The sequence below is a fragment of the Hemiscyllium ocellatum genome, chromosome 11, assembly GCF_020745735.1.
Source record: "Hemiscyllium ocellatum isolate sHemOce1 chromosome 11, sHemOce1.pat.X.cur, whole genome shotgun sequence".
In the NCBI taxonomy this organism is placed as follows: domain Eukaryota; kingdom Metazoa; phylum Chordata; class Chondrichthyes; order Orectolobiformes; family Hemiscylliidae; genus Hemiscyllium; species Hemiscyllium ocellatum.
Window position 1 is genome coordinate 67,672,304 of NC_083411.1, and position 25,892 is coordinate 67,698,195.

A 25,892-nucleotide genomic window follows, 5' to 3' on the forward strand; every position below is an offset into this window, starting at 1 on the left:
ATACAAGGAAAGGAGTGTGATGGAATACTCCTGACTTTGTATAGATGCATATAGCTCCAAAAACAGTCAAGTAGTTCAATACCATCAAGGTCAAAGCAACATACCCACTTGGCAATCCAGTCACCACCCTCAACATTCACTCTGTCCACTACTGATCACAGTCACAGCAGTATGGACCATCGCAGTCCAATAAATGACCAAGGTTTTTTCAACAGCATCTTCCAAACTCATGACTCCAACCAGCTGGAAAGACAAGGGCAGCAGATACATGGAATACCACTACCTGAAGTTTCCTTCCAAGTCACACACCATCCTGACTGGGAACTACTGCTGTCGCTAGATCAAAATCCTGAAACTTCTTTCCCATCTGCAATGTGGGTACACCTACACCACAAGAACTGCACTGATTCAAGGAGGGAGCTCAGCATCACCTTCTTCAGGGCAATTAAGGAAATAAGTGCTGGCCGAGCTAGTAAAACCCACACTTTCATGAACAATTAAAAAATAAAACTCTGTGATTTCATTTTTCTGTACAACGCCATCCACTTGGCTTCCTAGCCATATGATTCCTTTCTCATCCTGGTTTCCTGAATTTAGGCCATCTCTCTCCATTACACTAGTACCTTTATTAATGAACAGAACTACCCCTCCACCTTTCCCAGGTTCCTGGTATTTCTAAATGTGCTGCCAGAGTCAATATGCAGTTTCCAATCGAAGTCATCCTTCAGCCTTTGTTATGTATGGTTAACAGATCATACATGTTTAATTTTATTTGTTCTTTCAACATATCTGTTCCGTTTCGAAAGCTGCATTGAGCTAAAGGCTTCAGATTTATAATTTTGTTATTTCTGCAATTTCTAGCCTTACCAGTTGATACATTGTCCAACTTGTATTCTCCATTCCTTTCTGTCACTGTTTGCTATTTCCCACAATAATACTTTTTTCTCTTTTTTCTGCTGCCTGATTTACCATATCTGCTTAAATTTGATTATTTGCTCCCTTTATAGCTGTACTTTTAGCTGCTGTGGTCGTAGGCCTTGGATTCCTACCCTTCCATGTCTCAAAATCTCTACTTTTCACTCTACTTAAGCTGCTCCTTCAAGCCTATTTCATTGACCAAGCTTTGGTCATCAGTTCTGATATCTCTTTCTGTGGCTTGGCATGAAATGCTAATTAATGTTGCCCACAAAGCATCTTGGGACAATTTATAAATGGAGGAGCTGTACAAATGCAAATTTGTTTTGTTGATTTGAACAGTTTCCTAAAACTGACAATGATATTTTAATGTGTATAGGCCACTAGATCATAGAGTGCATCACAGGCTCATGGCCCATGTTTTTGTTGTCAACATTCTTCATTTTCTGAACTGGGCTTAATGAAAATCTGGAGTATAATTTCATCAAACTCATGTGACAGATAAAGCAACAAGTTGCTTCAAACTTCTGAAGTTCAGTAATCTGCTTTTGGGTACACAGAAATGTCTTCTTGTGGCACAGTGGTAGTGTCCCCACCCCTACACCAGAAGGCTCAGGTTCAGACTGCACCTGCTCCAAAGGTGTCTACAAACATTTCTCAACAGATTGATTAGAGAAAAAAGACTGAAATGATGAAATTATCCTGTGTACTGTCAAAGTTTGTGTATGTTTTCTACTTCAACATATTACTGATGCATCTGTGGCAATTTTAATTAATCTGCTCCTCTCTGGCTCCAAATTTTATCCTTTGTGTTCCTCATTAATAGGTGCTAACAGCTACTAGTCGGCTGGCTCATTGGAAAGAAATCCAATAATGAGCCATTTTTAATAAAATGGTAAAAAAGCTAGCTGAGCCACCTGACATACAGTAATGCATTTCAAGATGAAAATGTACAGTGAACAGGTTACCAAAATATTACAGTTTCTGTCATTCCTTTAGGCCATGGTGACTGATATAGATCACACCAGGAGTCAGTAGGTGCTGATAATGATACACAAGGCAGCCAGAAATGCGAAGTAGTAAAACAAAATTTGAGAAGTGGTTAGAAATTTTAAATACAAAACGTGGGATAAAGAATGAATCAAGGAGAAATGACTGCAAGGGAAGGCCACAAAAAGAAAATAAATAAAATGGAGGAAATTTTCTTGATTAACCTACACTGGTATAAATGTATGGTCATTAGACTGTTAATTGTTGCTAACAAAATCCAACTTTAGAGTGTCAGATACAAAACGTTGCATGACAACAATGATGCAGGTGCTGGACACGGTTGAAGCAATTTGTGAAGAGATAGTGAAACATACCTTTACAAGACACGGAGATTTAATTTATCTTGTGGCAGTGACAGCTAGGCCTCTGAAGATTATTAAACAATTGCTACCATTTTCTACACCAACAGTTCCAGCATGTAAACAAGGAGCAGAAATATCTTTAAACCCATATAAATAAGAAAAACAATACAGGAACAAACAGTGAATGACTAGCAGAAAGGCTTCAATTTCATTAAGCAACCAAAATTCCATAATATTAATGACAGACCTTTGCTCAGCAGTAACAATTGCCTTAAAAAACATGAACAGCACATTAAGTGATTTCTAAGGATAAATCTCATCAATTCAAATTAATGTAATACTAAGAAAACTGAAGTACACAAAATCACATAATATGGATTAAGCAACTTTGAATTAGTAGGCTGTCTTGGAAAATGGAATTATCACCAGCAGAAATGCATGCAGCTTTAAAAGTGTGAGGCACACGTATTGGAAAATCTCATGACACAAGGAACAATAAGACTTGATGGTTTACTGACACAAATTATAGTAATGAATGAATTCAGTAGGCTTTAAGAACAAGTAAACATGAGGACCAACATGTGTGATAAATATACAGGCAGCAACCCAATCTATTGATCTTCACGTGCCCCTAAACTGCATTATGAGTTCATTTACAGCGCCCATTTTAAGTGCCTCCTTTAGTAATTTACTGAAACATTACTTTTAGATAGAAACGTGAATCTTTGAAATGCTCTAAAGTTCTTAGCTTTTATACTTTTCCATTACAGCATTTGAATTGTGAACCTTTTGTCACACGGCCCATTGACGTCCAATTTTATATGTAGGTATACTATATTCAGATTGGAGGGAACAGCCATTTATCTTGTGACTGGAAGAATGGGCACAGGACTTTCTTTTGATTTCCATGATCTGCCCAAGCAGGAAATTCATAACTGTGATACTCAGAATCGTCACCACCTCTTTTAACCCTTAAATTAAAAAATAATTTTCTAATTAGGAGACCTGATTAGCAATTTATATTTAGTCTGAGTTCTTCCATGTAATGCTAACTAATTGAGTATCTCCAGTGTGGCATTAGTCCACATTCAAAGTTTTTAGCACCCTTCAGGTCCTAAAGTGGTTTGTGATTCATATTTCAGACTTCTTTCAAGAATGACTACTATTTTGTGTCATGCTAAGCTTTGAATAATAGACCATGTGTATGAACAGCACATCGACTTACTTGACACTATTCTCTTATAATATCACAAGTCTCAGTCAAGCCTTCGATATTAGTAGGAAGGAACGTCTTCCATTTTCTTCAAAGATTAAAGTTAATGAATATTTAACTAATCTAACAGCATTTTACATGGAGTACAAAATTAACTATCTGATTCTTTCATAAGACAAAAAGATTACAAATCCCAGAACAATCTAGCCTTTTGTCAAACAGCAACTGTGTGTTTCTGGTTATGTAAAACTATTCTTGGAAAATTTCAAACCAATCTCCTAAATTTCAGCTAAATGGTTCATTTTCACAATAATTCATAATTTCAGAAAATAATTACCACATATCCAGTATTCAATTTTTCAACAACTTTTAATTATGAAGAGAATTGTTAATCAAATACAAACTGAGTCAGTGATTGTGCATGCTTTTGCTTATTCTCTCTTGCCATTCATCAATAAATGTTCATACTCCATGAAATAGCCTTAATAGGCAGGAATCAGAAATCCAATCCGTTTTTACAAACTAACTGTGTGTGATTGTAAGTAAATGCATTGGGACCAACCAAATATCAGGTCAGGTACTTCCAAGTGCCACCAATGCTGTCTTTATTAAAGATCTAAAGGTGTATTCATTCATAAGTGCCCAAATGCTTCAATTTTGGACAACAGAAAAAATATTTTATGGTTATATTGTATCCTTATGAAGTTCTGTAACTGCATCAATAAATTGTGGCCAAGCTATATTCCGCAGGGTCAGCTGTTGCCGTACCCAAAACAGTTGAATGTTCCGTTTTAGTGGCAGTTTAATCTATTCATTAGGGACACAAATGGTGCTTTCCATCCCTCACTTATTCCCAAAGTTATTTGTTTGTCTCAGCACAACACTGATGCTGCTACAGCGAGGTTGTCTGCAGAGGCTCAGGTACAGTCAATAACAAACTGTCCACATTATAGATTTGAAAATTTATTATAGTGGAACAATTATGACAGTTTTATTCCAACAAAATAACCACTGATATCAGATCGAAATAAAACAGAAGACAAAACACAGGGTCGATGTTGACTTTTGAAATTTCTAAGGAAATGCATCACTATTTTAAATCTTGCTGCAATAAACACTTGCGTAAACATTTTGGTTCAAACAATTCTGTAATATATAGCATAAACAAACACCGAAAGATCATTATACAGTACCTTGCACTGAGCTGCAAATGGTTCAACTGCTTGTCTCACAACAATAATCCGACGTAGGAGCCAACCAGGCTGCTCTGTTATGTACGTGGAGTTTGTGGCAGGTTCTGTATAAACTGAAAGCTTTAAAACAACAAGTGACATTACATTAAATAACTGGGATATTTCACATAAACTTAATGCTTGATTGTCAATATTTTCTTTTTTAGACTGTACATCAAAAATCCTATTTAAAAATAGGAATATTTATTATATTCATAAAGACACAAAAGAAACTATTGTGTAATCTCCCCTCACGTGTCTTTTGACTGAAATGTTAATCAGTATGGCCAAGAACACTCGGATCTCAAAGGTAATTTAGCTATTTGCAGCTGGAGTATCGAGAATTTTCTTTATGTAAATGTACTTGATCAAACTGGTACATTACCCTGAAATTAGTGTTGAATTACAATATTTGTGTACAAATACACTTTTGAGATCTGTGTTGTGATGGTATATATGTAATGGGAAAGGGAAAATACAAAAATGCATTCAAGTCTGTACTCACTGCTCTCTTGTATTATCTTCTTTAATACAGTCATACCTCGAAAATTAGTCAACATATAAATTGTCCATATTCTCTCAGTACTGTTGCTGCACAGTTTTAACAATGACGAAAATTTCCAGAAATGTAACTTGTTACTCCTAATGAATCATTCAGTAGATTTCAGAAAACAAATGATTCAACCAAACCAGAACTGGCAAGAGGTCAACCCCCCAAAATTACAACTACTTAATGTAACACCTCACTGACATCAATGACTGGTGGTTTCTGGAACTGTGACTAAGCTTGCATTCTTTGGCTATCAAATGGACAATACCCAGGTGATGATATTATGGCTTTAAGAGTGTATTTTGTCCTTTTTTTTATGAAAAAAGGTTAAAACAGAGATACTGAGCAGTCTGCTCAAAGTAAATAGAGTAAACAGCTTGTGAGGTCTTTTTAAAGTTGCGACAGTAGAATTGGCCTGAATGGATGGGGTCAAGCTCCCACAGAACCACCATTACTAGTTTTAGCTTTCAGCAGTTATTGGGGCTTTGACGCTGGATGTGGAAGCTTTTATTCCTCTCCCTGTTACAGCTAAAAGTTGGGGTTTTCTTCCTGCTGCTAGAACTGCATAGGATACAATCTATTTTACTGAATCTGCTTTTGCCAAGGGTGTGTTTAAGGATGTTACTGCATTGAAACAGTTAGTTAGTAGAACGTAATATTTACTATTTTGTTAAGCATTTTGATAGAGTTACAATTAAGCAGATTTTTGTCTTCTTTAATTTTGTCTGTATTTTAACTACAGTGTAAAAATAAAGATGTGCTTTGCTTAAAGTCAAGTAGGTTAACCAATCGAACACCTTACACTTACCTGTAAAATAAGATGTTAGGGTCTAGATTTTCTTCCTAACATAGTTTGAGAGGGTATGGTCTGTTCCATAACACACTGGGGTTCTTCTGAGGATCAAAATCTCTAATTCCAGGTTGGATTTAGGATTTTTGGAGTCAAAGGCAGTGAGTGGTGAATGTTGATGTTCTCTTTTCCGGTGTTGAATATGGTTGGTTTAAACAGAGTTTGCCCTGTCTACCAACAGCTCGTTCAGTTACTAAAAGTTTTATGGTGTGGGAGAAGTTACTGCAGGGGTTTACAGAAAATAAGCAAGGCAAAGCTTGGTGGCTTGGTGGTTAGCACTGCTGCCTCACAGCACCAGGGACCCAGGTTCGATTCCAGTCTCAGGTGACTATCTGTGTTGAGTTGCCTCATCTCCCTGTGTCTGCATGGGTTTTTCCCAGTGCTCCGGTTTCCTCACACAGTCCAAAGATATGCAGATTAGGTGATTTGGCCATGCTAAATTGCCCATAGTGTTTAGGGATGTATGGGTGAGGTGCATTAGTCAGGGGTAAATGTAGAGTAATAGGGTAGGGGAATGGGTCTGGGTGGACTTGTTGGGCCAAATGGCCTGTTTCCACTCTATAGGGGTTTTATGAAAGCTTTTGGAATTGTTGTGGTTCTGTTCGCCGAGCTGGGAGTTTTTGTTGCAAACGTTTCGTCCCCTTTCTAGGTGACATCTTCAGTGCTTGGGAGCCTCCTGTGAAGCGCTTCTGTGCTGATTCCTCTGGCATTTATACTGGTTTGAATCTGCCGCTTCCGGTTGTCAGTAGCTGTCCGCTGCAGTGGCCGGTATATAGGGTCTAGGTCGATGTGCCTATTGATAGACTTTGTGGATGAGTGCCATGCCTCTAGGAATTCCCTGGCTGTTCGCTGTTTGGCCTGCCCTATAATAGTGGTGTTGTCCCAATCGAATTCGTGTTGTTTGGCATCTGAGTGTATGGCTACTAGGGATAGCTGGTCGTGTCGTTTCGTGGCTAGTTGGTGTTCATGGATGCGGGTTGTTAGCTGTCTTCCTGTGTGTCCTATGTACTGTTTTGTGCAGTCCTTGCATGGGATTTTGTACACTATGTTGGTTTTGCTCATGCTGGGAACTACAAAAAGAGGAAGAAGAACACCTATACAAGGTATTCACCAAAAACGGATACCCACACAATTTCATCACCAGATGCCTTAGGGAAAGACAACAAAATGAGGACATGCCACAATCCAAAGACAACCCATACATCAGGAGCATTCCTGAACTGACAGCCAGACTGCTGCGACCACTAGGACTCAAAAACAGCACACAAACCAACAGCCACTCTCAGACAACAACTCACCAGGACAAAGGACCCGATACCCAGCATGAGCAAAACCAAAGTAGTTTACAAAATCCCATGCAAGGACTGCACAAAACACTACATAGGACAAACAGGAAGACAGCTAACAACCCGCATCCATGAACACCAACTAGCCACGAAACGACACGACCAGCTATCCCTAGTAGCCATACACTCAGATGCCAAACAACACGAATTCGATTGGGACAACACCACTATTATAGGGCAGGCCAAACAGAGAACAGCCAGGGAATTCCTAGAGGCATGGCACTCATCCACGAATTCTATCAACAGACACATCAGCGGACAGCAACTGACAACCGGAAGCGGCAGATTCAAACCAGTATAAATGCCGGAGGAATCAGCACAGAAGCGCTTCACAGGAGGCTCCCAAGCACTGAAGATGTCACCTAGAAAGGGGGCAAAACGTTTGCAACAAAAACTCCCAGCTCGGCGAACAGAACCACAACAACGAGCACCCGAGGTACAAATCTTCTCACAAGCTTTTGGAATTGACAGACAAGTTGGAATTGGGGCTGTCTTTGCGCGAAAAGGGGAGATAATTACAGCGATAGCTTGACATTTACAATTGCCGGAAATGCCATCGAAATCATTGAAAATGGCTAAAATTCAATTGCAAATGAAGCAGCTTGAACTTGGAAAGGAAATAAAACAGTTTGAATTACCTTTGAGAGCAGAAGAAGAGCAGGAAGAGAGAATAGCTACAGCAGAGGAAAATGAAAAGGAAAGGATGATCCTAGCAGAAGCAAGGGAGATAAAAAGAGAATTTTTGAAATTCAGAGGTTGGATCTGAAAACTTAAAACAATTTAAAATGGCAGAGGTAGAGGTGAAAGGTAGTGAGAGTGATGAGGACAGTCATGAAGAACAATCCCCTCATAGCCAAAGGCCTGGTAAAGATCTAGTTAAATAAGTCCAAGCATTGCCAAATTTTGACGAGAAATACGTAGAAGTCTTTTTCATTTCATTTGAAAACATGTCTAAAAAAATGGCATGGCCAATGACCATGTGGGTAGTGTTGCTCCAACCAAAGTTGGTAGATAAGTGTTGATGAGGTATTTGCATTCCTACCAGAGGTGGTGTCTAGGGATTATGACAACATGAAAACAAAACACCTTAAGTGCACATGAGCTAATACCAGAAGCCGATAGAAAAAGTTTTAGGTACTTAAGGAGGGAAACTAATCAAATGTACATAGAGTTTGAAAGAATCAAACAAAGTAATTATGATAGAGAAGTAAGGGCTTTGAAAATAGATCAAACATTTGATGCTCTTAGAGAGCTGGTTATTTTGGAGCAGTTCAAAAATTCACTTCCTTAAGGAGTGAGCACTCATGTGGAAGGGCAGAGTTAAGACTGCAAGATTAGCAGTAGATGATTATGAGGTGGTTCATAAATTAAAATTTGACTTCTGACACCAATTTCAATCTGCGAAGGATAGAAATTAGGGAAAAGACAAATCCTCAGGTTGTAAAGGAAAAGGAGACCATGACAGTAGTGCAGATAGTTTAGCACAGGGTAAAGCGATAACCCATGAGGGGAAAAAAAGAGCAGTAAAAAAGCACAGGAGTTTTCACCGTAATGAAGCAGGCCAGATGGAATCAGTGACGCTTGTTCAGAAGAAGCATTGAGAAAACTGATGAGGGAAATCAGGATAAACCAGTCAGTTTTATTGAAATTAAGTTAAAATTAAAACGCTGTTAAAAGAGTTTACAACCTGATCAGGGGTTGGTTGAGAAGAATTTATTTGTGTGTAGATAAGGTTGACTCATGTATGCCAGCACAAGCAGGTAAAGAAATTAAGATTTTGAGAGATATGGGAGCAAATCAATCTTTGATGATGAGAGATGAGGAGATACGTAATTCAAGTTGAGTATTGCCAGAAAATATGTGGAATTCATGGTGAGAAGAGCGATGTTCCATCATATAAAGTGAGGTTGCAGAGTCCGGTGTAAAGTGGTAAAGTGGTGGTAGGTATAATAGAGGAATTCTTGGTTCAGGAAATACAGTTTATCCTCAGTCATGATATATTTGGATCACAGGTGAGAGTGACGTCTACTAAGGTTGAAAAACCAGTGGAAAATCAGACACAGAGGTGTTACAGGAAGTATATCCTGAAATTTTCCCTGACTGTGTGGCAACATGCTCACAAAGGCCACAGGTTGAAGCAGGAGGAGAAATCAAGGAATAAAAATAAGGAAGTTGAAGTTGCATGATCAGAAACTATGTTTAATTGAATTGTAGAATCCCTATAGTGTGGAAGCAGGCCATACAGCCCATCCAGTCCACAGCAACCCCTGAAAAGCATCCCACCCACACCCACCCTCCTACCCTAGTCCCCTGTAACCCTGCATTTACCATGGCTAATCCACCTAACCTGCATGTCTCTGGACACTATGGGCAATTTAGCATGGCCAAACTACCCACCCTGCACATCTTTGGACTCTGGGAAGAAACCGGAGCACCCAGAGGAAATCCACACAGACAGAGAGAATGTGGAAACTCCACAAAGTCAGTTGCCTGAGGTTGGAATCAAACCCATCCCCCTAGCGCTTTGAGGCAGCAGTACTAATCACTGAGCCACTGTGCCAAATGGTTGAGAAAAAACACGAATCGGAAGAGAACCCCAGCTTTTAGCTACAACAGAGAGAGGAATAAGAGCTTCAAGACCCTAGCAACTGCAGAAAACTAAAACTAAAACTCCTGGTTCTTGGGAGCATGACCCAACCCTTCAGGCAGCTTCTATTATCCTAACTTAATTCCAAAGCGCCTCAAACTGTTTATTGGCTTTGTACAGACAGCTCAATATCTCTGTCTCAACCTTTCTTCATTAAAATAAAACAGGACAAAGTATTCCTCTTAAAACCATTGAATCATCACAGTTAATAGAAGCCCATAAAGTCAGAGAGGATGGCACTGTATGACAGTTCATACACAGTGATGCTGCAGAATAAGAAATATGTATGGCAAGAGTATGCTATTGTCTACACATGCCGTGGACACTTAGGGCGAGGGTGATTTTTTTTCTTCGTTTAATGCTCTACCATCCAAAATGAAAATGATTAAGTCTGGATAAGTAAAATTAAAGATCTCATGTTAGACTTTTGTCTTTTTGGTGAGAATGGAGGTATACAAATGAAATTTCAGACTCAAAATAGTCTCAGATTAGATAAAATAGTTTGCTAGAAGAAACTAACTGTTCCTAGTTTGGAGGAATGGAGACAAAATGACAGATAACAAAAAGAAGTCTGCATTTATATAGCACCTGGTCACATCTCACTGAAATGGTGTTTTGTAGAAGGATGTGCTAATCTGATGTTGAGACACTGTAAGGAAGTTCAACAGTTGTGTTACAGATACAAATATCCCTCAAATTTAGAATGAGATGAATATGCTGTACTACTGTAATGAAACAAAGGGCTGGAGATCTGAAACAAAAACATAAATTCTGATGAAGAGTCACCAGACTTGAAATGTTAACTCTGCTTTCTTCCCACAGATACTATCAGATCTGCTAGGTTTATCCAACAATTTCTGGTTTTGTTGCTGTGATACTGTTTTAGGTGGTGTTCATTGATGAAGGAAGGTTGGCCAAGATACTGGGGGAAAATCTATTTTCACTGTCTGAATTCTAGTATAGACATGCAGAAAGTCATCTCCATTAAGTTCTTTCTGAGAAATAGTCTCAAATGTTCTGATGATGACCATCTTAAAAGGACAGTCTCCTGGCAGAGATGGAGTAATGTATTAGTTTGACAGGTATTCTTTTAAAGTCTTACTTTAAAGGGCTTACTTTATCAAAAAGCAGGTGACAAAATGATAGAACCTGTGGAACTAGTCAGCTCTAGCAAACATCAGTCATGTCCAACATAAACAAAGTGCTATGCTCAGAGTAACTCATACATGACAGGTCTTAGGACTGTGGTCGTGGGATAATAAACAATCACATCCAGCATGTCTGGTGACTTCACAAAGTTATATATATATTTTTTAAATTCTTCGACATCATATAAATATTTAATCCAAACAGGTTTTGAAAACTTCAATGAAACTTGAGAAAAAGAACTCACCTGCTCTGGCTTGATTGAATCCTTATTCTGGTGACTTTTACTTGAAGCATATACTTTGAAAGATACCATCCCCAGAGCAGCTGGAAGTGCTGACAATCTAACAACCTGCGAGAATTAAAATCAACTTACTTGGCATTCCTACTGAATGGATTCATTTTCAGTCACTAATATCAGGGCTAAAACTCGCCAGTTCAGTAGTTACATCAGTTTGTGCACTCAATCCATATTTACCTCTCTTTAAAAGAATTGCCTGACTAATTCATTATGTTATTCCTTTTTCCAATATAAAACTGATCATAAAAATAAACAGAACATGCAAAACGTCCTCCTTTCCTATTTATAACTGATTTAAACAATTGTAATTTTGCTTAGTAAGGATCAAGAACCAAATAATTGCTGTGAAACAAGAACTGAAATTATTTGCAAAGGGCAATTATGTTGAAGCCAAATAAATTGGACATCATCAAAAGTTTGCACTCCTCCATTACAACCAGTGACTATGCTTAAAAATAGCTGTAAATCACTTTTGACATGTCAGATGCTATATAAATGCACATTTACTATTTCTTTTAACCAAGCCGAAAAGCACTTCCTGACTGAAGAGAAATGCCTGCTTCCAAGTTTGGTTCCTTCTTCTGAAATCAGCAAAGCACTGGGAAATCTTGCAAAAGCATTTAAACATAGAAAGGAAATTTAATTTAATGCCTCATCTTGGCAAGTCTCACAGAAACTTTAATCACTTAAATCAAGTGACAAGGAGCTGGCTTACTTTCCCACAACCTATTGACTGTAGTTTTCATGTCAACGCTAAAACATATTTCAATAATGAAACACTGCGATAATTCTATTTTCTCTTATTCCCTAATATGCTCAAGGCTAGTTGAAACTACACTTCCATACACAAGCATGATTGGTACTGACCTCAGACTTAACACTTCGTTAGTTTAAAAAAAAGGCTGGATTTTGAGCAATAAATTATTTCACAAGCTATGCTCTCTCAGAAGACAGCATCCATTGAAAGTACACGTTTATGACAGGGGGAGGCGAGAACAGTTCTCTGCCCAGAGTTTACTCAACTTTTGTAAAACATTTGAATCAAGTTACAGCTCTGATATCAAACAACAATCAGATGATTTTTTTGATAAATATTTGGCATCATAAATCATTTTTATGTATCAGTGTTGTCTTTCAAAACCACATTTGCAAAATTACACATTATCAATGAAGTGCTGCAACAGTACACAGATCCAGTTCAAGGTGCATTCAGCCTGCATTTAAAATACAAGCATTGCGTCTGTAACTTCCTGCAATGCAAGTCTGCAGTCAGGACCTGGCTTCTTTTAGTCTTGTTCTACTGTGTTCCACAAGCACGGTTAACTTTCACCTGACTGTGTACTTGGGTTGCTTTTATAGGACAACACCTGTCAAATTGTCCCTCGGAGGTAAATCAGATGGCAAGTGAGCAAAGCAAAAACTCAGGAGGATCGCCTGCTGGCTGAAGTAGACGGCATTTACACAGGCACTGCCACTGCATTGGCAGTGAATGTGCTCCATCTGCAGTTGAAACAAATGCAGCACAAGTTTAATTCTAAGGCTGCGACAAGATACACTTGGAAAAGTTAAAAATAAGTTGTTACAGATTTGCAGTTCCAACAGAATAGAGTTTGTAGCTTTCGAGGTCAAGTATACAACAGATTTTGTCTCTTAACATACCTTTGTGAAGAGCCATGGGACCACTCGAATATACTAATTTATTGCTGTCTGCTTTGGCGATAGAAGCACCAATGTATAAAATATGGTTCTCCAGGTTCAGATAAAACAGTACGAACATTCCAAGCTCAGACATGGCTGTGATTAGTGAAAGTGTAAACTAGGGGAATCCAGAACTCAGCTAATGTCCTGAGGACTCCGGGTTCAAATCCTGCCAAGGCAGATAAACGGAATGTGAATTCAATAAAACTATTTAGAATTAAGAATCTATTGATGGCCATGAAACTATTCCTGGTTATTGGGAAAAAATATTCCTGGTTTTGGTACTTCAGGGAAGGAAATCTGCCACGCTCACAGTGCGACCTACATGTGACTCCAGACCTACACCAATGCGGTTGACTGTCAATTGTTCTCTGAAATGACTTGGGGGGCTATGCAATTGTATCGATCGCTACAAAGTCTCAAAGAAATGGAACTGGATGGACCACCTGGCATCGACCTAGGTACTGGAAATGATAACAGCAAAAACAGTCCTATTGACCCTGTAAATTCCTCCATACCAACATCTGGGGGGCCAGTGCCAAAATTAGGACAGCTGTCCCACAGGCAGGTCAAACAATAACCCGTGTCAAAAAGTGTGGAGCTGGAAAAGCACAGCAGGTCAGGCAGCATCCCAGGAGGAAAGTCAACATTTCAGGAATGGCTGAACAAAGAGTTACTTGAAAGAGAGAGCAAAAGCAGGGCTTCATCCTGTTTCTTAGTATATTCTGTTGCTTTCTGTTCAGGTCTGCACTGTCTACTGGACCTTCCCTCCCGCACTGTTCATATTCTTGCAGCATCTGCTCTAACTAGATTTTTTTTCCTTTTTGTTGTACAGTATAACAAATTAGAAACTGAGATTGGATTCGTCCGAATGATTTTTATTTATTCACTCATGGGCCGTGGGTGTTGCTGGCTGGCCAGCATTTATTGTCTGTTCCTATTTGCCCTTGAGAAGGTAATGGTGAGCTGCTTTCTGAAACCATTGAAGTCCATGTGCTGTAGATAGACCACATTGCCCTGAGGGAGCATCTAGGATTCCAGGACTGCGACCCACTGACACTGAAGGAATGGCGATATAATTCCATAGCAGGATGATAAGACGTTTGGAGGGGAACTGCAGGTATCCATTTCCTTCAGCAGTTCTTAATATCACCTGCAATGAATTGGCTGAAGACTTGCATCTGTTATGCTGAGGAACACTGGAGGATGCCAAGATGGATCATCAACTTGGCATTTCTGGCTGCAGATTACTGCTAATGCTTCTGCCTTATCTTTTGTTCTTATATTTGCTGCCCTTGGCCTTCTAGAAGGAAGTGGTTACGTGTTTGGAAGGTGCTGTCTCAGGATCTTTGACGAATTTCTGCCGTGCATCTTGTAGACAGTACACACTGCTGCTCCTGAGCAGCTGTGGTAGAGGGAATGGATTCTTGTGGATGTGGTGCCAAGCAATCATGCTGCTTTGTCCCAGTTGGTGTCACGCTTGTTGAGTGTTGTTGGAGCTATACTCATCCAGACAACTGAGGAGTATTCCATCACACCCTTGACTTATGTGTTGTAGATGGTGGGCAAACTCTGGGGAGTCATGAAGTGAGTTATTCACTGCAACATTCCTAGCTTCTGACCTGGTCTTGTAGCCACCCTATTTATATAGCGAGTCCAGTTGTGTTTCTTGTCAATTATAGCACCCCAAATGTTGATAGAGAGGATTTGGTGATATCAAGGGATGGCGGTTACATTGTCTCTTATTGGAGATGGTCATTGCCCAGTACTTGCATGGTGTCATTATTATTTGTCATTGGTCAGTCCAAGCCTGGATACTGTCCAAGTCTTATTGCATTTTTACATGGACTGATTCAGTATCTGAGAAATAGTGAATAGTGCTGATCATTATATAATCATAAGCGAACATCCCCACTTCTGACCTTATAATGGAGGAAAAGTCATTGATGAAGCACCTGAAGATGGTTGGGCCAAGGACACTAGCCTGAGGAACTCCTGGAGCTGAGATGACTGACCTCCAACACCCATGACCATCTTCCGATGTGCCAGGCATGACTCCAATTTTGGAGGGATTCCCCTCTCCCCCACCTATTTCCTGTCGACCGCCGATTTACGCTGGCTCCTAGATGCCACACTCGATTGACTAAATGTCAAGGCTGTCACTTTTACCTCCCCTCTGGAATTCAGCTCTTTTGTCCATGTACGAACCAAGGCTGTAACAAGCTCAGGAGCTCACCACCACCTTCTCAAGGCAACTAGGGACGGGCAAATACGCTTGCCAGCCAGCAATACCCATGTCCCATGAGTAAACAAATAAAAATCTTCTGGACAAATTCAATTTCAGTTTCTAATTTGTTATACTGTACAACAAAGAGAAAAAAAAAATCTAGTCAGAGCAGAGGCTGTAAGAATATAAACAATGTGGGAAAGAAGGCCCAGGACAAAGTGCAGACCTGAACAGAAAAAGTACTAGGGAAACTTATGAGGCCAAAGCCAATAAATACCTGGACATGATGGGTTACATTCTCTGCTTTAAAAGGAAGTAGCTGAAGGTAGTGTATGCGCTGCTAGCCATCTTCCGAGATTACTTAGATACTGGAAAAGTCCCATAGAATTGGAAGACTGCCAATGCAATAGCTTCACTTAGAAAGCTTTGGAGGTAAAAATAAATGTGCAATCATAGGTCAATTGGCTTAATATGTGTAATTAAGAACAAAGGTTATAAAAGATGTGCTCGTAGAACATTTACAAAAAAAATCAGACTGAGTCTGTAAGGCTTCATGAAGGAGAAATCATGCTTAACAAATTTATTAGTTCTTTGAGGAGTAGCAAGCAGGATTGATATAGGGAACCAATAAATACAATATATTTGTATTTTCACAGGTTTTCAATAAGATACCACTTATTAAAAGACTTAATGAACCTAGTGTGTGTGTGTGAGCAGTACATTAACATGGATAAAGGATTATAACATAGAACATTACAGTGCAGTACAGGCCCTTCAGCCATCAATGTTGCAGCTTAGCTAACTAATACAAGCAAGGCTAGAAAAAAGGGGTATTTTCAGGATGGTAACCCAAAATGAGCGGAGTGCCACAAGGATCTGTGTTGGAGCCGCAATTAATTTTAATATATATTAATGACTTGGACAATAAAAGTCAATGTATTATAGCTAATTTGGTGGATGACACTAAAATAGTTGGAAGGCAAATGGGGATGATGTGAAGACTCCACAGAGAAACACAGGCTAAGTAGGTGGGCAAAACCTTGTCAGATGGAATATAATGTGAAAACCTGAGAATTATGAACTTTGGCAGGAAAAATAGAAGAGCTGAATGTTATTTTAAAATGGAGGAAGCTGCAGCACAGAGGGGTTTGGGGGTCCTCCTGCATATATCACAGAAAGCTAGCATCGAATTTCAGTGGGCAAGAGGGAAGGCAAACAGACAGTAGACCTTTATTTCAAAAAGAATGGAGTACATAAATAGGGAAATCTTGCTAAACCCATACAAGTAAAGAGTCAGACCACACCCAGAATATTGTGAAAATTATGCTCCTCTTACCTTGGGAAAGAGGCGTTAACACTGGAGGCAGCCCACAGAGTATTCACTCTGTTAGTTCTGAGTATGGAGAGAATGGCTAATGAAGAGAGGTTTAGGATTGGGTCTGTACTCAGTCGAATTTTGAAGAATGAAATCATAGAAGATTTTTTAGGGATGGTGGGACAGTCCAGTTATAGAGGACATAATCTCAGAGTAAAGAGTTGCCCACCTAGTACAGAGATAAGGGGAAGTTTTCTCTCTCAGAGGGTAATGAATCTATCACTTTTTTTAACCACAGGGGGCTGCTGAGGCTGGGTTGCTAGATTGCTAAATATATTCAAGGCCGATATTAATCGGTAAGGAAACCAAATGTTTTGGGGGATTAGGCAGGAAAATGAAGTTGAGGACTATCAGATCAGCCACAGTGTCACTGAATGGCACAGTGGACTCCGTGCTCGTGCAACTTATGGGCTAATGTCAATTAATTGGTCAAGTAGGCAGAAAAATGACAAATGAGATTCCACCTGGAGAAGTGGGAAGTAATGGACTTGGGTAAGAAAAACAAAACAAAGGAATACATAACAAATAAATAAATAGTCAAATACTGAGAAGTGTGAAGGTACAAGGAGACCTTGGAGTGCCTATCCTCAGATCCTTGAGGAAGAAAGACAGGTATTTAGGGCAATTGAAAAGGCATATGGGTTACTTTCCTTTATTACCTAACAGCGTAGAGATTAAGAAAGTTTTACAAGAAATGCATAAAACACTAGCTAGACTATAAATTACAGGTCACTATTATAGGAAGAATGTGATCACACTAGAGAGGATACAGACAAAGTTTAAGGAGTGTTGTCAAGGCTGGATAATTTTAACTATGAAGGAAGATTGGAGTCCCTTCATTTGGAACAGAGGATAAGAGTCTTAGAGATGTACAGCATGGAAACAGACCCTTCAGTCCAACTCATCCATGCCAACCAGATATCCCAACCCAATCTAGTCCCACCTGCCAGCACCCAGCCCATATCCCTCCAAACTCTTCCTGTTCATATACTCATCTAGATGCCTTTTAAATATTCCAATTGTACCACTTCCTCTGGCAGCTCATTCCATTTGAGGTGTAAATATTATGAGCTGCCTAGGAAGAATGGATTTAAAGTTACCAGTTTCCTTAGCAGATATCAATAACTAGGCAGTATTGAACCAAAGTAAAAGTACAGTGACAGGATTAGAAGGGAATAGAGGAAGTATTTTCTCACCTGGGGATGGTAGAGGTGTGGGACACTTGCTCAAAGGTTAATAGAGGCTCTTCTTTGGCCAGCATGATCAATGGGCGATATGGCTTACTTTTGTGTCTTAAACTTTCCCTGTGTCAATGCAAAATTTTACTAAACAGTAATGCACACCCAGCAAGTGCAAAGATCTAACTTCTCCAATGCAATTTTCAGTGTCATGCTGTCGGCAGAATTTTTATTTTAAACTGAAATTGGCCTTCAAAGCTAAAGAAAAAGCCCCAGACCCCAAAAAAGAAGCCTATATCTCAAAAAACATTGATGCCCATGATTAGTACTCCACCCAGAGGGTAAAAGGTTCCTTCTACCCTGCCATCAGTTAAGAAAATAAATAAATACTGTTTATAGAGGAGAGCACAGGATTCTCCATAGACAGCAGTGTGATAGTTAGCTATAAATTTACAGGACCGCAATTATGAACCTTCAAATGATCATTAAATGCTGTCCAATACACTCTGGACAACACACATAGGGAGATTTGAAGACATGCAAAAATTCAATTAAATTTTAGCGATGCTCTACCTGTTCCTCACTCAATTTCACTGGGTGAAGTAATTTGCTAATCACATGAAAGTATTACTGGGCTTTATTTGTAATTATATTGCACATGGCTTTATTGTGTGATTTTGAATGTAAGAGTAAAGTTTTCCACTGTTTATGACTCACCAGAGAGAATTAACCTGCTGTATTAAGATTAATCTTCTTTTTGAAAGAAGATTCATTTAATCCAACAAAATGTATTGATTATCAAAAAGAATTCTCAGTACTGTTAAGATTTTATTAATAGTTGAAATGCCTTTTTTGTATCACCATGGTTTCTTCTGTCGGTAACAAATAAATAAGGAATGACAGAGTTACTTCAGTCTTGTGGGAACATCCAGTGTTATGTGGCCACTTCAGGACACTCCTTGTGTCTTGAGCAGCTGCTAGTGCCACTATGGTGCATTCATGAGGCTCAGACCTCTCAGGATAGCGTATTTGTACACTTGATTATTCTGCAGCTGAGAGCACACAGAAAGTGGGAGAAAGTTTAAAAAAAATTGGCAGACATTACGGATGTTGCTGTCCAAACCATATTCTGCTCTGAATACTGAGAATGGTGGTTCATTTGGGAGGTGAAAGCCAAGTCCACAATATCACGGGTAGCTCAGCTGCACAATGGGGGTACAAATAAGACTTGAATAGCCATGTGATTTTGATAGCCAGGGGAGCTGATAGACATTTTTGGGCTATAGACCCTCATTGAACAGCTGTAAAGCACACTGAGGTGAGGTGAGGTGAGGTGGTGGGTGGGGAGGGGGTAGCAAAGATTTTTCTCCATTTCAGCATGCCCTTAGTACACTTTCTCCCAGGTAAACCGGTTAAAGAAAGATCTCTCAAGCCAGTCACTGTTCAAAACAGCTTTAGCAAGTATCGACAGCAAATAAGCAGTTATCAACAGTTACCTCTAATGTCCACAGTAAACTTTCAATTACCTATTTTAAAAGAAAACACTGCATTCATTCCAACAAAACTAGATCTAAATTAATCCTACTCAATCCTTCAAACCTCAAGTCCTTCAAGTAAGATTAAACGTATGTCTTTGTAACATCAGTAATAAAGGGCGATTGCCTACAGCACATCCAACAGAATTTTTCTTGAGCATCTCGATGCTGGCAGATTGCCCATTTAACCCAGAGATGTATTTAGAATCACAGAATGGTTCCAACATAACAGGCAGCATTGAAGACAGTTTACAAGAGCAACTGATGTAATCACACTCCATCACTACTTCTCTATTATGCTCAGTCACCACATGTTAATCCTCTTTTACTTTCTAGTCAGGTTTGCTCTTCGTTTCAAGACCCTTATCCCATTATATACCGATTGTTGTTGCTGTAACATGTGGAAGCTGCTAGACACAAATGTGGTCCACAGCAAACATGTCCGTAATAAGTGCTTGCAGCTCGAAGTCCAAGCTGAGGAGCTGCAAATGTTGTGCTGTACCAAGAAAGAGAAAAGTTACCTGAAGACTGTTTCCAGAGGGCAGTTACACCATTCAGACTAGGCAACTCAAAATTGGTCAGTGATCAGGGATAGGAGGGTGTGACTGCAGGTGAGGCAGGTATGAGGATTCCAGCAGTTGCAGGTAGTGCTTGACTCCTACAATCGACAAGCAGTTATGAGAGTTTTGCAGGCAGTGGGGACTGCAAGATAGATAAGCAAACCGACCACACACCTTGGTAAATGGAACCATTCAAGTGCGGGTAGGAAATAGGAATTTCATTGTGTTCGGACAGTATAATTATGGGGATGCATACTGAACTTTACAGGGATGAGGGACTCCCAAAGGTTGCCTTGTCTGCCCAGTGCCAGAGTTAAGGACATTGCTTTGGGGCTACAGATAAACCTGGAGAGGGAGGGGAAGGATCCAGTTATCATCCACATTGGTGCCAACAACATATAGGTTTGAAAGGAGGTTCTACTGAAAGATTTTGAATAGTTAGGAGTTAACCTCAAAAGTAGAATTTCCAAGCCAATCGTCTTTGAATTATTATAGGCCAATTATAGGAAAATTATAGGCCAATCAGCTTAACCTCGGTTGTTTGTAAAATTCTAGAATCCATCATTAAGGATGAGGTTTCTAAATTCTTGGAAGAGCAGAGTCTGATTAGAACAAGTCAACATGAATTTAGTAAGGGGAGGTCATGCCTGACAAACCTGTTGGAATTTTTTGAAGAGGTAACAAGTAGGTTAGACCAGGGAAACCCAATGGATGTGGTCTATCTAGACTTTCAAAAGGCCTTTGATAAGGTGCCACACGGGAGGCTGCTGAGCAAGGTGAGGGCCCATGGTGTTCGAGGTGAGCTGCTGGGATGGATTGAGGATTGGCTGTCTAACAGAAGGCAGAGAGTTGGGATAAAAGGTTCTTTTTCAGAATGGCAGCCGGTGACGAGCGGTGTCCCGCAGGGTTCAGTGTTGGGGCCACAGCTATTCGCATTATATATTAATGATTTGGATGAGGGGACTGGGGGCATTCTAGCGAAGTTTGTCGATGATACAAAGTTAGGTGGACAGGCAGGTAGTACTGAGGAAGTGGGGAGGCTACAGAAGGATCTAGACAGTTTGGGAGAGTGGTCCAGGAAATGGCTGATGGAATTTAACGTGAGCAAGTGCGAGGTCTTGCACTTTGGCAAAAGAATAAAAGCATAGACTACTTTCTAAATGGTGAGAAAATTAGTAAAGCCAAAGTACAAAGGGATCTGGGAGTGCTAGTCGAGGATTCTCTAAAGGTAAACATGCAGGTTGAGTCCGTGATTAAGAAAGCGAATGCAATGTTGTCTCTTATCTCAAGAGGGTTGGAATATAAAAGCAGAGAGGTGCTACTGAGACTTTATAAAGCTCTGGTTAAGCCCCATTTGGAGTACTGTGTCCAGTTTTGGTCCCCACACCTCAGGAAGGACATACTGGCACTGGGACGTGTCCAGCGGAGATTCACACGGATGATCCCTGGAATGGCAGGTCTAACATATGAGGAACGGCTGAGGATCCTGGGATTGTATTCGCTGGAGTTTAGAAGATTGAGGGGAGACTTAATGGAGACATACAAGATAATACATGGCTTGGAAAGGGTGGACGCTAGGAAATTGTTTCCGTTAGGCGAGGAGACTAGGACCCGTGGACACAGCCTTAGAATTAGAGGGGGTCAATTCAGAACAGAAATGCGGAGACATTTCTTCAGCCAGAGAGTGGTGGGCCTGTGGAATTCATTGCCACGGAGTGCAGTGGAGGCCGGGACGCTAAATGTCTTCAAGGCCGAGATTGATAGATTGTTGTTGTCTCGAGGAATTAAGGGCTACGGGGAGAACGCTGGTAAGTGGAGTTGAAATGCCCATCAGCCATGATTGAATGGCGGAGTGGACTTGATGGGCCGAGTGGCCTTACTTCCGCTCCTGTGTCTTATGGTCTTATTATCAAAGCCTCAGGCAAACTGGTACATAGGAAATAAAGTCAAGGAGTTAAATGTATGGCTTAAAGATTAATATGCATGATATAGGTTTTAGGTTGTGGGATACTGGCACCAGTATTAGGACAGACTTCATTTGAACGATGTTGGACTAGTGAATTGAATACCTAGGGCTGTAGACAGGGCTTTAAAGAAATTAGAGGGGAGGGAGACTTTGAGAGGAAATGTAGGCATAAATAATGGAAGCTAATTGCATAATCACTTGTATAAAGGTGATAGAGGAAGGAACAGAGCATACAAACATAGATAAACTGAGTAAGTATAATCTAAGAAGGGAAGAAATGGTCAATAGGCAAAACGAGTGGCTTTTTACTTGAATGTGTGTGTTCAGAACAAAATAAATGAATTGATAGCATTAATACAGGATAATTGATTTGATCTTATAGTCATTAAAGTGACATGGTTACAAGGATATTAAAACTGGGAAGCTTTGAAGCAGGAGTCCCTCTTGTCACAGAGTCCAGTCCATGGCAAGAGCTAGTACTTGGGAATATTTTTTTAAATGAGTGGATGCTGTTGTGCTGCAGCTAAAACATATTTCTGGACGGTTGGAAACTCTAAAGCTCTTATCACCTACTGAGTGTACTCAAAGGATTTGCAGATTGATGATCAACCTGTTTGACCATGTAATAACTTCCATGGCCATTGAGTTGTGAAGCAGACTCTGACCGCAGAGTTTCTGCCTCAGAAGCTACCTGTTGCACAACAAGACCTCCTTGGAAAAAGTGGAATCTACTCAGCGAAAGAGGCCACACAATCCACATTTAATTCAGAGTTCTTAGGTAAGAATGCCTACTCTGAGAGGTTTACAGTCACCATATTTCAGACTTGAGCTCCAAATCCAACTCAGACTTTGAAAGACTTATCTGTACGAGGATGTTGCGAAGATTAGAGGGTTTGAGATATAGAGAGAGAGTGAAGAGGCACGGGCTTTTGTCCCTGGAGTGTCGCAGATTGAAGTGTGACCTTGTAGTGGGTTATAAAATCATGAGTGGCATGGGCAGGGTGAATGGCCAAGGTCTTTTTCTCAGGTTAGGGAAGTCCAAAACTAAACAGCGTAGACTTAAGGTGAGAGGGGAAAGATTTAAAAAGGGACCTAAGGGGCAATTATTTCATGCAGAGGGTGGTGCATATAAGAAATGACCTGCCAGAGATTGTTGTGGTGGTGGTGGCTGGTATAATTATAAAATTTTAAAAGGCATCTCAATGGGTACATGAATAGGAAGGGTTGAAAGGGATATGGACCATAAGCTGGCAAATAGGATGTGATTAATTTAGGATATTTGGTAGGCATGGATGAGTTAGACCAAAGGATCTGCTTCCATGCCGTTCAACTCTATGACTCTATGTTAAGAATAGTGTATTAATGAGTGACGAGTCTCAGGTTAGTAAGCATTAGACACTGCACTGCTTCCAATTGGGCACTGTTACACAAGCATGATTGAAGACAGCCAAAGTGGAAAATGACAAAATCATCACCATTTTCTTCTGAAGTTGGGGCACATTAGTGATGACAATTTTATTATGTAGCTGCATTATATCTGACATGGGAGTACTTGATATTGAATGTCTGAAATTCCCAAGTGTTGACAGACTGTATCATACAGTATTTATGCTATAAAGTTTAAAATGCATTTTCAGTAAATGTTAAACAGCATTTCACTGCAGATCAGGCCACTAATATTTTGCCCATACTCATTTCAGCACTCTAAATTCTACGCACTGGGATTCCCACTCTAAATCCTCTTCCCTCCTTTAGAACACAATGTAAAACATAATAATTGGCCAAGCTTTTGGGCACACATGCCCAAAATATCTCGAGGTTCAGAACCAAACTTTGTTTGACAACACTTCTACGAAGGATATTTACATGATCAATTGAATTCTATACACAGCTACATATATAAAGGTATCTATAGTTATTAACACAACTGATCACACCATCTTCCTGCCACATCTGCTTCATTGGTCAGCTGGGGTGACATTCCCAGTTCAATTCTCATCCATCTGACATTACTGCCTTCTTTTTCTGTCTGTCATTATTACCACTGATGTTCCCCAAAAGAATATATCCATCACTCTCCACTCCTCATCAGAGCGTAAACCCTTGGCAATATCATCAGAAAGTAGTGTTCATCTTCAAATCCAGCTCCCTCTCTAACAAAGGCAAAACACTGTCAAACATGGAAATCTGAAACAAACACAAAAAAAGTTGGCAAGAGAAACAGAGTAAATACTTCAAGCTTGTTGTGACATTTGTTCAGTTCTGATGAACCGTCAACAGCAGATTTGAAACATTAACTTTGCTTCTCGCTCTGCAGATGCAGTGGGCCTGAATTTCTCCAGCATTCTGTGTTTGCTCCAGCTCCAGGCAGCATCCCTCACAACTCTCCCTAAAAATGTAAAGGGTACTTGCCAACTCCCACCTGTTTGATCAAGCTTTGCTCACCTGAGCTATTACTTTATGAGACTGAGTGTTAGTGTTTTGATCTTTCATGCTCCAGTGAACACGCCAGGATGGTTCATTCAATTAAAGGCGCTATATAAGTGTACCTTGTTAATCTACAAACTCTGACAGAGGGGCCATCTTTCTGATATGCACGATCACTGAAACTGTCAGTCCATGCAAGTACCAGGGCTCCTGTTAACGTGGGGCCACACAATACGGTCAATTGAATAACAACCACCGGGGCCCCGCCTCTCGCCGCCAAACAAAGTACATCTGCCTGGCGACACTCACCTGAGACGCCATTATGACAGCGCCGGCTCCGGGACATGCGCAATGCCAGACATGCTGATAACAGAACATGCGCATTGTCCGAAGTGCCGGCGCCGTTACATGAGCACTCCCGACGTCCGAACATGCGTAATGCCCGTGGTGCCGGCTTTGGAACATGCGCACTATCTTGAGTGCCGGCACCAGCGTTGGAGCATGCGCTTTGCCCAAGGTATGCTATCCTTTACCTGGCAAAACGTTCAGTGTTGGCTCAAGGTCAATCTTTTGGGTAGTCACTGAGTGCTATCCAGAATCGTCTCCTTGGCGGAAGTTACTATCACCAGAGTCATTTTCATGGGGAACTTATCATCATCATCATCCAGGGACCCCTTTTATGTTCTCCCTGAGGATGACGGCGTTGATGATAAATTCCCCATGAAGATGACTCTAGTGATAAGTGTGAAACAGATTGGAGTCATAGAGTTGTACAGCATGGAAACAGACCCTTCAGTCCAACTCGTCTTAGAGACCAAATATCCTAACCTAATCCAGTCCCATTTGCCAGCACTTGGCCCATATCCCACTAAGCCCTCCCTATTCTCCCAAAACCTTTCCAACCCAGGGAAAAGACCTTGCCTGTTTATCCTATCCATGCTCCTTATGATTTTATAAACCTCTATACAGTGACCCCTCAGCCTCCAACACTACAAGGAAATCTGCCCCAGCCTATTCAACCTCTCTGTCTCGGCGAGGCTTTTATTACAATAAAAGGTATACACAGCCTGTTCTAATATAAGACATTCTTGTGCAATCCCGTGTTATAAGAAAATCGCGTAATTGCAGCACCATTTAAACTAATGGGCCCAGATTCACGTTATAACCAATACATGCTTTAAAACGTAGTGCTATAGAAACAGTTCCCGAATTTGTCAATCGTGTTAAAGCGAATTTGCATTCACGAAATACGTGTTATAGCAGAATGACCTGTATAAGCTTGATTCAGTTGTTGTAGAAGAACCAAGCAGCTAAGGAGTCCTCATTCCTCCCACAAGATGGGGACTGCATGTGTCAAAACAGGTACCCTCTTAG

General features: G+C 40.3%; 1 protein-coding gene across 1 annotated transcript in view; it reads right to left on the reverse strand.

Moving 5' to 3' along the window:
• Nucleotides 1-24,879, reverse strand: part of LOC132820197 (MICOS complex subunit MIC27-like) — a 49,757-nt gene extending 24,878 nt beyond the window's left edge. The window contains exons 1-3 of the mRNA XM_060832166.1: nucleotides 24,828-24,879; nucleotides 11,499-11,603; nucleotides 4,674-4,793 (exon numbers count right to left, since the gene is read on the reverse strand). Of these exons, the coding sequence (XP_060688149.1) occupies nucleotides 4,674-4,793; nucleotides 11,499-11,603; nucleotides 24,828-24,839 (237 nt within the window). The 5' untranslated portion in view covers nucleotides 24,840-24,879. The remainder of the gene's footprint in view (nucleotides 1-4,673; nucleotides 4,794-11,498; nucleotides 11,604-24,827) is intronic.
• Nucleotides 24,880-25,892: the final 1,013 nt, after the last annotated feature.